General features: G+C 40.8%; 1 protein-coding gene across 1 annotated transcript; it reads right to left on the bottom strand.

Annotated features, from left to right (window-relative positions):
* Positions 1-1,011: 1,011 nt before the first annotated feature.
* Positions 1,012-12,031, bottom strand: LOC134652431 (F-box/LRR-repeat protein 16). The gene is made up of 7 exons (XM_063507619.1): positions 11,770-12,031; positions 9,254-9,923; positions 9,005-9,127; positions 8,104-8,272; positions 5,270-5,465; positions 3,182-3,330; positions 1,012-1,160 (listed from the first exon to the last, which is right to left on the bottom strand). Exons 2-7 carry the CDS (start codon positions 9,824-9,826, stop codon positions 1,012-1,014), a joined length of 1,359 nt encoding a protein of 452 aa, XP_063363689.1. The 5' UTR covers positions 9,827-9,923; positions 11,770-12,031.
* Positions 12,032-13,036: the final 1,005 nt, after the last annotated feature.

Here is a 13,036-nt window from a genome sequence, read left to right on the forward strand (position 1 = left end):
GCAATAACATAACTCAATAATAAAAGGACCAGAAACACTAGCTTATAAAATAATACGTGCGTCGTAAAATTATAAATACTTTCTTTTTGTATTGTTTGGTTGTTTTTGGCGGATTTAGACCAAACAAACAAAAAAGCACATCTGCAATAGATTGCTAAGAATAATTAACATATCGTGCTGGAGCCTTTTTTCGTTTGTTTGGCCAAAATCCACAAATAGATGCCGCCATTTTGCCATTACTGTAGATCAAATCGAGGTCTATGAGTGTCTGCAAGCTGGCGCTAAAATAAATGAGTCAAAATTATTTTCGTTGCAATCTTCCCCCTTATAGGTAATCTGTAATATCTGTATACTTAATAGTAATTATAATGAAAATTTATATCGTCACCCACGATTCATCATTCGCTGCTAATTTAATTGAAACGTTTTCAAATAGTTTAAATGATACAGATGAACCGAATTATTCGGCCAGATATTCGGTTCGCTAAGATCTGACCGAACATTCGGCCTCTTTAAAAATAAATTTGTCATGTTCAACCAAAAGGGTACTATTGTCGGTTATCAATAAGACGCTATTTCAATATAACTCCAATTTAAAATCAACCTTATCGACAACGACAAATACTGATCAAACGGCATCATACAATATGACGTACAGTCAGCAGCAGAAGTTGCTAAGCGGGCGAGGTGTGCAAAATGATCTTGACGCGACTTTATTGTTAAGAGAATAAGAGCGCGTCAAGGTAATTTTGAACACCTCGCGCGCTTAGCAACTTCTGCTGCTGACTGTACTACAGTAGTTGAAAGTACTGAGTGCAACGACAATAATTTGACTAGTACCTGTTGAATGTACGTGGTTTAAGTTACCTATCAACTACCTAGCTTGCAAATACATAAAGGAGCCTCGTCTGCCAACAAACCACTCTGTGGTTTGGCAGAAGAATATATGTAATTAGTTATAAGAAAGATCTCTGAATAAACGTTTTATTTATTTATTTATTTATTTTTTTTTTACTCTATGATGGTGCACCGCGGCAGATGCTCGTGCAGATAGTCGAAGAGCTCGGGCGAGGCGCCGGGGCAGTTCGTCAGCTCGAGCTCGCGCAGCTGCCGGAGTTGGATCAGGCTCGAGAGACCGCCTGACGTCAGCAGCGGGCAACCTATTCAAATTATATAGGTATATTCTTGTGACTTTTATCAAATATTTGATATTTACCAGTCGCTTTTCGGCGAAGGAAAACATCGTGACACAGAATAAGTAATAGTATTATCATACAGAACGGACACGCACCGCCCCGCCCCGATTCGGATTACCTCGCCCGCGACAGGCCGCGACATGAATGTGTGCGTAAGTCGATCTACTGAGAACATGTCAGGATTCCGTCAGAAACTCAATGACGCGTGTACAGACGTGCCGCGCACACATATAAACGCAAATCATTTCTGATGTATGGCGTGTCCGCCCTGTGATCGTGACGAAACCGGACTAATCCCAATAAGGCCTAGTTTCCCCTATGGGTTGGAAGGTCAGATGGCAGTCGCTTTCGTAAAAACTAATGCCCCACGCCAATTCCTGGGATTAGTTGCCAAGCGGACCCCAGGCTCCCATGAGCCGTGGCAAAATGCCGGGACAACGCGAGGAAGACGAAATACGGTTAGTATTTAATTATTCATAAAACTTTCCGGACCTGATTTAGTTACATTATGTTTTGTCCCTTTCTTACAAATACATAAGTCAAAATGACAGATAAGGACAAACGATTATTAGCTAATTGAGGTTTGTAGCGCGTTTATGAACAAGGGGGTTAAACTATTCCGTTACTAATAAAACCTTCTTCCATACTACCTACTGCGCCAATCATACAAAGATTAAAACACACCCTGATTTTTTTGAAATTCCTAGGGATTAAGTTGAAGCGGCACTCAGAGATGTATAGTCAGCAGCAATAGTTGCTAAGCGGGCGAGGTGTTCAAAATGATCTTGACGCGACTTTATTGTTTAGAGAATAAGAGCGCGTCAAAGCAATTTTGAACACCTCGCCCGCTTAGCAACTTCTGCTGCTGACTGTACGGGTGCCACCCTGACACGTGAACAGTGTTACTATACTTGGTCAACCAGATCTTGACAGTAGAAAAAGGCGGCAAATTTGAAAAATGTAGGCGCAAAGGGATACCATCCCATAGAAAATTTGAATTTAGCGCCTTTTTTTACTGACAAGATTTGGTTGACCAGCTATAATAACTGCATCGTACTGATATGTCCCACGTTTATGTATGTGTGCACGTGCATGCGCCCAATGACGGTAGATAACGTAACGTGTATAAAGATCCCGGCCACCGGTCAGTGACATCAGCTAGAGCGCCCGCATCTCACAGAGGCGTTGCACGCTAAGGTCACGCAACTGCGAGCATCAGCGCAAGAACAGCGGCACCAACTACTGCGTCGTACTGATGTGACCCACTCCTGTTTATTTTTACTTTGTACAGTCAAAGTCAGATATTATAAGTTTCTTCTATGGCAAGTATATTGACGAGCAGAGTCGGGTGAGGAGTTAGTGGAAGTCAAACACCTTATGTGTGATAGTATAAGAACATTCTGAACGTTTATTCTCTAAATGCCTATTGTTTTATACACGTTAGGTTGCGCTGACACAAGCAATATGCGTTTATGTCGCAGTAAACCAAAGCGTTACTGCTAAACACGGAAAGTGGACATTTGCCACATTACAAAAGTATTAAATATCAATACGGACAAGGTGACAAAATTATGTTCACATGATCTTACTGTTCGGGCAATAAAGTTTTGTATACATCATTTTGGCACTTTGCCCGTGTAGATGTTTAATATAGCTGGTCAAGCAAATCTTGTCAGTAAAAAAAGGCGCGAAATTAAAATTTTCTATGAGACGATATCCCTTCGCGCCTACATTTTTCAAATTTGCCGCCTTTTTCTACTGACAATATCTGCTTGACCAAGTATACCTTGAACTGTACAATACATGTGCGTCCAATGACCACAGAAAAGGTAACGAATATAAACTTGGTCAACCAGATCTTGACAGTAGAAAAAGGCGGCAAATTTGAAAAATGTAGGCGCGAAGGGATATCGTCCCATAGAAAATTTGAATTTCGCGCCTTTTTTTACTGACAAGATTTGGTTGACCAGCTATAAAGTTGTTACCTGCCAGTGACAACAGCTGCAGCGACCGCATGCCGCAAAGGTGTTGCACGCCAAAGTCACGGAGCTGCGAGCACCAGCGCAGGAACAGCGCCACTAACGATTGCATCGTACTGATGTAACCCACGCCTATATCCGTTATGTGCACGCAACTGTAATTAGACAAGTTTGAATTTGAAACTTCGTCAAGCGTTCGAGGTTGTTTTATTGTATTGTAAGGTCTTTGCTAGAAAAGCTCGATCAGTCAATATTGACACACTTTATATTTACTCCACAATAAGAAACAACATCAATAAATTAATATAATAATTATTAATAATAAATTGACAAATTATATAATACGTACAATTTACCATTTAATAATATATTGGTGACGTATTATATTCCTAGACTTAGTATTAATTAAGCTTTGTCGTCATTTTTTTTAATTTAAATTATTACTATATATATATATATATAGTTATCCATGCCGTAATCGGCAACGGCGACCCTAGCTAATTACGAGCGTGAGCTCTGATATGGCTGGCAAAGCCGAACTTACTTTTAAAAACTCTATCGCAGGTGGGGCAGTAAAGTTGACCAGAATTATTGTACGTATAATTATAGGAGGGTTTTGGCCGGGATTTACGTATCTGACGTTTCGCATCAAGATCAGTGAGACGAGCGTCTTCAAAGTTCTTTACGCTCAACTTAACGCGAGAACGCCATTCTGGCCGCTGAGAAGCAAGCTTCTCCCATTTGTCAGGTGGTATACCGCAGGCAGTTAGGTGGCGCTTAAGCACATCCTTGTAACGTAGGTGCTGCCCACCTTGCTTCCGTTTACCAGCTGATAGCTGGGAGTAGAAAACGGCTTTCGGTAGTCTGCAATCACTCATACGCCAAACATGCCCACACCATCTTAGCTGACCCTTCATCAAGAGCGCCTCCATGCCAGGCATCTTGCAGCGACGAAGTACTTCAGTGTTGGGAACGCGATCTTGCCATTTTATACGCAGAATGGAACGTAGACAACGCAAGTGGAACGTGTCTAGCAAGCGAATGTCGCCTTTGTACAAACACCATGTTTCCGAAGCATACAAAAGAATCGGAAGAACCATGGCTCTGTACACCGACAACTTCGTCCGCAGCTTTAGATCATGCGATCCCCAGACACGATGCGTTAACCGACCGAAAGTGGACGCAGCCTTAGCAATCCTAGATGGGATCTCGGAGGCTAGTCTGTTATCCTTTCTGATCTGGCTCCCAAGATACTTGAAAGAGGACACTTCGGTTAGGGGTTTCCCTTCTATAGTTAGGTCGGAAGTGTCCGCTTCGCAATTACGGGCTGGTTGTTTAAGCACTTGAGTCTTGGATATGCTTATTACTAAGCCAAATCTAAGGCACGACCTTTGCAGAGCATCCATGTAGGACTGAAGCGCCTCCATGCTATCGGCCATCAAGCAAACGTCGTCGGCATAGAGAATCTCGAGAACGGAGAGCTCTGTGGTTTTCGTTTTAGACTTAAATCGAGACAGGTCGAATACACTTCTGTCAGAACGGACGCTAAGTTGTATTTGTCCAGAGCACGCAAGAAGTGAGTCCTCAAGCACTGTGGAGAAATACAACGCAAAAAGAGTTGGAGCCATCACACAACCCTCAGCGAGTTTTCGGAACATTTTCCAGTCACCAGCGGTGTCAAATTATTACTAATAAGTAAATGTTCATATGTTACCTTATGGACTAGCCTAGAATAGAATATAATAATGATATTATTGTGTGCCCTTACAGGGTGTCATGATACTCATGATCTGACTTTTTATAATGTGACATCTACTGTACATGACAATACAATATTGAACAAATGAAATGAAATGAAATGAAATTGGAGGGGCTCGTAGGTCAGGAAAGAAACATACCGGTCTAGAGTGAGTTCCTCCAGATGGTTGAGGTCGCAGGCGATGTACTCGAGCGCGTTGTCGGTGACGCGCGGACACCAGCTCAGGCCGAGACAGCGGAGCCGCGGCAGGTTCTCGGCGAGGAGCTCTACGCCCTCATCCGTCACTTTGCTGCACCCGCTTAGTGACAATACTGTCAGGTTTGGAAGAAACATACCGGTCTAGAGTCAATTCCTCCAGGTGGTTGAGGTCGCAGGCGATGTACTCGAGCGCGTTGTCGGTGACGCGCGGACACCAGCTCAGGTCGAGGCAGCGGAGCCGCGGCAAGTTCTCGGCCAGGAGCTCTACGCCCTCGTCCGTCACTTTGCTGCACCCGCTCAGTGACAATACTGTCAGGTTTGGAAGGGAATGCACTGCGGGAAAAGAACAAAATGTTACATTTTATTTTAAAGTCAGCTCAACCACATGAGTCACTTTTTTTGAGTAAATTGTTTTCAGATTTACATGTTTTTTTATGTTAATACGTTTTGTTTGCAAACTTATGTACATGTAGATCTACAGTTTTGAATTTGCTATTGCTACAACACAACTGTTTTAAACGAAGGCGAAATTAATTTAAAAGCGCCAGCGAATGCGTTTTATTAGTCATACATAATAATTAATCCACACATCGATTGAAACCCCTTTTCTACCCTACCTATGTATTATCTACCCCTTTGCCTATGTATTATGATTGTTATATTTATTTTAATAACTATTCAATTAAATTACTGTACTAGTAAAAAAAAATTGACACGTAATACTTATTTTACTCTTTGGTTGCAATTGTTGCAACTTGCAACGTGAAGTATATATGTAGGTTTAACTTAGTTCATATTTCGTAGATTGTAATAGTACATTACAATACAAATGCGAAAAGTAGGAAATACGCACGGGTATTGTACAACGTTTTACAGTACATATGGCTCTTTAAATTTTCGTGATAGGCACGTGTATTCGTAAATATTTAGCATACATTTTAGGATGTTAATCTAATTTTATTCATTTCTGAACTAAAAGTAGCTAATGGAAATTCGCGATCGAATATTAACGTTATGCCCAAGCAAATTGGATAGGTATGTACGGTAATTTTAACTTTGCAAACTTGCCAAATTAGTTGAAACGCCTAAGGCATACAGCGGCGTAGAAAAATATTTTTCACATTCAGCGTAGGCGGACTATGTATCGATTCTCATATCCTGCGGTAAAAAAGTGATTACGTCACTGAGCCCATATTTACGAGCAACGTCGTAAAGAGTTCGATGAATGCTAACACATTTCAGGGCAACGATCTAGTTTGACTGTCGCGTTATGAGGTCGCAAATGAATAATATTTACGAGGTTTTTGCGACATCGAGTATTCACCCTGCGGTAAGTCGTTTGGGCGAAACCATAAAGGTTTTGCTTGAACGCTACTTGTAAATGCTTAATATGCAATACTCGAATATTGCACATATGTATTATCTTGTAAAACAAAGTACCCCGCCGTATCTCTCCGTCTGTATACTGTATGTATGTATGTTCGCGATAAACTCATAAGTCATAAACTACTGAATAGATTTTCATGCGGTTTTCACCTATTAATAGATAATAGATTGACTCTTAAGGAAGGTTAGGTATACAATTTGTTAAGGTTTACCCGTGCGAAGCCGGGGCGGGTCGCTAGTATTAAAATATATTAGGAATAATCTAATTTAACAAATTATAATTAGTTACCTACGTCCGGAGGTAAAGCGATTTTTAGGAATATTTACGTATTCCACTGCGGCTACTTTTGAATGCATATTTAAAAAGAACCGGTCGCTCGTGCAGATAACAAAGAGACATTTCGAGCCGTTTAATTATTTGTTTTACGCACTACGCCAACTCTTGGTCAGTGTAACTATAGCTCTTATAACCTAGCAGTTAGGTTTAAGATGGGCTAAAGCGTGTTACAATACGTATGCCAAGCATTTATTTAACTAAAGTATTGTAGGCATGCGAGAGCGGGCACAATTCTAAGATCGGTCTCTTGACACGGAAACACGAATACATGTGGATGTAGAGCACTCAGTTGCACTAATTGGAAGCTCTCTGTTATGCTCTTTGAACATGTTAAGTATAGGTACCTATTTCTATTTCAGGTTCAGGCTCCATATATTTTTATAGACATTTAATAAACTTGCCTGGATGATGTATGGCACGTGTGGGTTGTTAAAATAGGTATTTTCGATACAAGTGCGAAAAAGAGGAAATTCGAAACGAGTGGCGATAAATTAAAACACGACGGAAGGGAGTGTTTTAAATCGACACGAGTTGCGAATTACCTATTCGCACATGTGTCGAACAACGTTTTACAGTACATATGGCACTTTAAAGTTTCGACATACGCACGAAAAGTGCTATTTTACGCACTAGTGCGGAAAAGTAGCCCCATATGTACTGTAAAAATATTTTAGGTGTCCTTTTTACTAATGAATACAGTTTGCGTAAACTTAAACTGCTCAACCGGATCACATTCTAAATAGTCAATTACTCTTTACTTTCATGTTTTTCATATTTTTTGACCCATCACGGTGCATAAGTTACAGCGGCGGTTTTTTTTCCAGATCTTTGGAGCGATTATTTATGAAAATAATCAATACAAAATCAAAAAAAGGTTTTTTGAAACCCCTATTATTTTTGATAGAGAGAAAAGTATGGGATGTTTCTTATAATTTATTTTTCTTTCTAATAGTAGTAACGAATGATCACAAAGCTAAACCGCGGACGAACCGACAGACAGACGGTCGGGTGTCATGTAGCTACTACTCAACTTAATTAGCTACTAAGCTAATGCTCAGCATGGCACTCTGTATAGGTGGTAGCCACTGACTATTAGTGAACTCCTAGTCGCATTGGATAATACTCACCAATTTTGACCAGGCCTTGATTGGTGAGCGCCCAGCAGCTCTGCAAACTCAGCACGCTGTGAGGCGGTCTGTTTGAGTGGTAACTATACTTGGCTTCTAACTCGTATAGTATAACACTCACCAATATTGACGACGCCGTGATTGGTGAGCTCCCAGCAACTGTGCAACCTCAGCACGCTGAGCGAGGCGCTCTGTTTGGGCGAGAAGTAGCCGAGCGCCGCGTCCGTTACATGGTACGCTTGCAGGGAGAATTCGTATAGGGACGGCAGGAGTTGCGCCACTGCTCCTACCTGTATTTAAAAAAAACCTATCAGATGCCGAAACCAGGAAGAACAGTACAGCGGATTGAGCTTTACGATCAAAAATTAGAGTTGAACTAGAGCATTGCATTTCGTTTTGATTATGGTATATATTTGAAAAGAATACCTACCGTCATCTCTAGTCTCTTGTGATCTCATCACCTGTCATGCTAGGTGACACTCTGATATGGTATCAAACGTACAAATACTATCCACTTTAAGTACAATTCTATGGGCAAAATTTGTATAGATGAGTGTAAAAAAACGAGGTACCATTTATAAAAAACCGGCCAAGTGCGAGTCGGACTCGCGTTCCAAGGGTCCCGTACATTAAGTCCGACTCACGCTTCACCGCACATTTTCAATAGGTTTTCCTGACATCTATAGGTAAAGAACTATTTTGTGTATTATTTTCAAACTTTTAGACCCAGTAGTTTCGGAGATAAAGGGGGGGGGGGAATGGTCGGACCGACAGACAGACGCACGAGTGATCCTATAAGGGTTCCGTTTTTTCCTTTTGAGGTACGGAAGCCTAAAAAACGCAAGATAATATTAATTTAAGTACCAAGATTCTAGGGTAAAAAAACCGTCAAAGATATAATACCCTCACTTCTTAAGGCTCGAAGACCTTCCGTGAAGTTTTACACGATCACAGCCATGGAAGTAATTCTCGATTGAATCCAATTAGTTTGAAAATTAATCCGTGGTTTTGAAAATACTTACGGCTTCGTCAGCAATGTTAATGCAGTCAGTAAGCGTGAGTGAGACAATTCGTGGAGTTAGACATGCCCATAAACCAGCTTCTGTTATTTCATTGCAACCAGTTAGTTCTAGTTCAAACAGAACCTAAAAAGTGAAGAAATCGATTAAATATCACCTTACATCAATAAAGGAATATGCATTTCAGTATTAAATAATAAATCTGTCTTTATTTCAGAATTTGTAGATCTGTTACGATGTTAGTAAACTGACCTGTAGGTGATCCAGGATCGCTTCAAGCCCTCTATCTGTTATCGTGCATCCTTTTAGGCTAATAGCGTGGACGTGGTGAGCCGACAAGGGAAACTGCCTTATAAATTCATTAATATCATCATCACTAGCCGAAACTAACACAACCCCGCGGATTCCTCTTCTAACTAAGGAGTTATAGAACCTCTGCATGCAGAAGCCGGCGGCCGAGCGAAGCTCGCGGCAGTCGAGGACCGCCACTAGGCCGGTCCACCACCGCGGCGACGAGTACAGCACGTCGCGCCACTTGGTGCAGACTTGAGCCAACGTCCGTCGCTCGTTGGAGTTGAAATACAGGAAGAACTTTTCGAGGAAGCGTTCCTCCTGGACGTACTGGGTCCAGACGAGGGGGCGCGGGGACGGGCGCCGGCGGCGGGGCACGCGGGGCGCGGCGGCGGCGGGCCCGCACAGCGCGTTGGCCACGCGCTCCACCACGCCCGGCGAGCGCCGCCGCCCGCGCAGCCCCAGCCCCGTGATGCGGCGCGACAGCTCGGCCGACGCGCGCTCCACCACGCCCTGCGCCGACACCGACGACATCTTCACCTTCACGCGCCGGATCGTGTCTGCGCCGCGCCCCGCCGCGCCCCCGCCCCCGCCCCCGCCCGCGCCGTGCTCGCAACCCGCCACCGCGATACTGTACACAACCAAACGAGGGATTTCACGAGGCACTTCTAGGTAGTCCAGAACAGAAGATTAAAAATTAGCATGATTTGGGTATATTCCGCGATAACGTTGGTTGGTACTTGGTTGGTAGCGTCTAGCATACCATGGTACTTGATGGTACTAATGGAGTCGCTGTTTACACATTCTCAAGCATCTCTCTCTACTAACCATTTAGATTTGGAATATCACTACATAGTATAAATCAAAGTCGTTTTCGCTGTCTATCTGTCTGTATGTATCCTTGGATCTTTAAAACTACGCAACGGATTTTGATGCGTTTTTTTTTAAATAGATATAGTGATTCAAGAGGAAAGTTTATGTATAATTGGTTAAACCGTGCGAAGCCGGGGCGTGTCGCTAGTTGATTATAACAATAACTAGTAGAGGGTTGCACTAAGCAAATAGTGGCCTAGTTAAAACATCCCTGTTACATCTAGGTGCATGATATATTCAGCATGCATGGGCTTCTTTATTTCTATTTATAATATGAAAATAACTTAATATACAATAAACATACAATCATTAACTGACTTCAAAATTCCGAAAGGAGGTTCTCAATTCAGTTGCTTGGTGTTTTTTTTATGTTTATTAACTCAAAACTCAGTTATTTCTTAACTGCTTTGAATTTTTTGTATTGAAAGGGTTGGACTGTAGCAAAGGGGGCTGTTTCTGGGACTTAAAAATATTTCAGTGTGATATTTTTATCCCAACCTAACACCAATTTTTTATTACTTTAACATGTAGGAAAATTTACATTTTATTAATTATCTTTTGTCATGTAACATTTTTCTTTTTTCTATTTTTTATGGAGAAAATGTAAGTTACATAGTCAAGATAGGTGCAACAATGAGCGAAGTGAGGAGGAGCGTGTTAGGTTGACTGTGATCAAACAGCACCAGAACCAACTTATTTTATTATACTAAGTAGTTGGCTTAAAGTGCTTAAACTGTCTAAGTCCCAAATGACTTTAAAAATTGTCGATTACAACCTCGCCTATCTCCATAATTCTATGTATCTATTAAGCCCTTTTATTCTGAGTTTAGAGTATGTCTCTTAACTCCATGTGCTGCTTTGCAAAGGCCTCCTCTAGCTCTTTCCATTAGGGTCTGTTGTGGGTCAATATTCTCCAGCTCGGGCCCGCTGGCCCGCCATAATTACTGATCTTAGAGATAAATGTTACATGACAAAAGATTCTTAATTTAAAATTTCCTGCAAAATAAAGCATAAAAAGTTGGTGTTAGGTTGGGAAAACATATCACACTGAAATTTTCTAAATAATATTTGGAAATGGTATTATGATACTTCAGTTATAATTTTATGTATATAGAATAATAACCAAAAAATACTTCAATGTAATGGTAATAAAAATAATGAATCGCAAAATCGCATAAAATTGTGAGTTATGCAACAAAAACAAACTTCAACACTAGGTGATGAGCTTGTTCCATTAAAAATAACGAGAGTAAAATGAAAATATGACCTCAATAAAAAACCTTAATATCTATGTGAATTATTGAAGTATACCTTTTTTTTTGTTTTTTATTTTTCATAATATAACGCAAGCTAAAAATCAACAGTTTCTACCTTTGTTACAGTTTTCACCATTACATTTTTACATTAATAGGCAGATTAATAATCAGGAGTTGATTTATGAATTAATAAAATATACTGTTGGCATTTTACTTTACCCTTGTAATATCACATAAATCTATCGAATGGAATACTTATGTGTAATTCCCATTTTAATTAATACATAATTTTAAAGTAGCTCTCAATAAGCGAAATAAACAAAAAAATCGATGCAACTTCATACAGACCTATATTTGATTTAGTAGACATAAAAACACCATTATCACGTTTATGTCAGCATATTTGATTTGTTTTAATTTAACACTATGCACCATTAGCGAATGTTATGCAGTATTTTGCAAAAATTAAAATAATAAGAAGCTCAAATTAGTTTCGCTCAGCACCTTGGAAGAAAAATTAATCGACTAAATAAGAAAGTTAATGTTGACAGTCAAAGTTGTGAAGTTTCAAGTATTCTTAAATTATTCGGCTATTCTTGACGTTTCCTACGCGTTTTCTTGTCTATTATCATAGTCGTCAATATTGTTTAAGCTCATGGTTTAAGCCCTTGCTACACGGTCGCCGACAAGCCCCCAGACCGCGTGGCCTTGGTCCGTCCCGGACCGTGTAGACAGTTGTTTACAACAAAATTTGACCAAAACTGACCAAGGACAGACCAAGGTCAGACGGTTAGAAGGCTTGTCGGCGACCGTGTAGCAAGGGCTTAAAGCACTGTTTAATAATAAAGTTAGTATCTATGGTATGGTAGTATGCAAATTGGTGATTAAATTGTGTACGTGTGGACGCTAGATGAGATTGGCGCCAATTATTTTCCTGATCAAATCGGTCGATTTGCCCAGCTCGTCTGGATATGCTTTTACCGATAAAACCGGCCAAGTGCGAGTCGGACTAGCGTTCCAAGGGTTCATTCAAGGGTTCGTTCAAGGGTACATTAAGTCCGACTCACGCTTGACTGCACTTTTCTCATATTAGGTTTTCCTGTCATCTATAGGTGAAGAACTACGAGTATTTAGTGTATTTTTTTCAAAATTTTAGACCCAGTAGTTTCGGAGATAAGGGGGGGGGGATGGTCATTTTTAGTGATGGGTAGGACATCAATTTAAAATGAGTTTGTATGAGTACCTCATTTTCTAAAATGAGGTGTTACAATGTCTTACTTCAAATGAGGTGAGGTACTAGCATATTTTTAGCGTCAACTATTCCATTAATTCCAACAGCGACAATTTTTTTAAGATGTATGAAAGCTTGCAGCGCTTACGCTTGTGTCTTTCGTGTTTAATTGTTAACGTATTTTCGGTGGTGACGCGAAGCGATATTGAAGTACGTCGCGTGTCGGTCTCACTCCCTCTTTGGGTATTTCTAATTCATTGTTTCATTTTGAAAGGATTTTGAGGGGTTCATGTCACAGAGAGGCGGTGAGTGGTACAAACTCAACGCATTTCTCGGTGGACCTTTTGTCGTTGCAATAAGGTTTGTAGTTCGGCAGTTGACAGT

This window comes from Cydia amplana, chromosome 11 (genome assembly GCF_948474715.1).
Source record: "Cydia amplana chromosome 11, ilCydAmpl1.1, whole genome shotgun sequence".
In the NCBI taxonomy this organism is placed as follows: Eukaryota; Metazoa; Arthropoda; class Insecta; order Lepidoptera; family Tortricidae; genus Cydia; species Cydia amplana.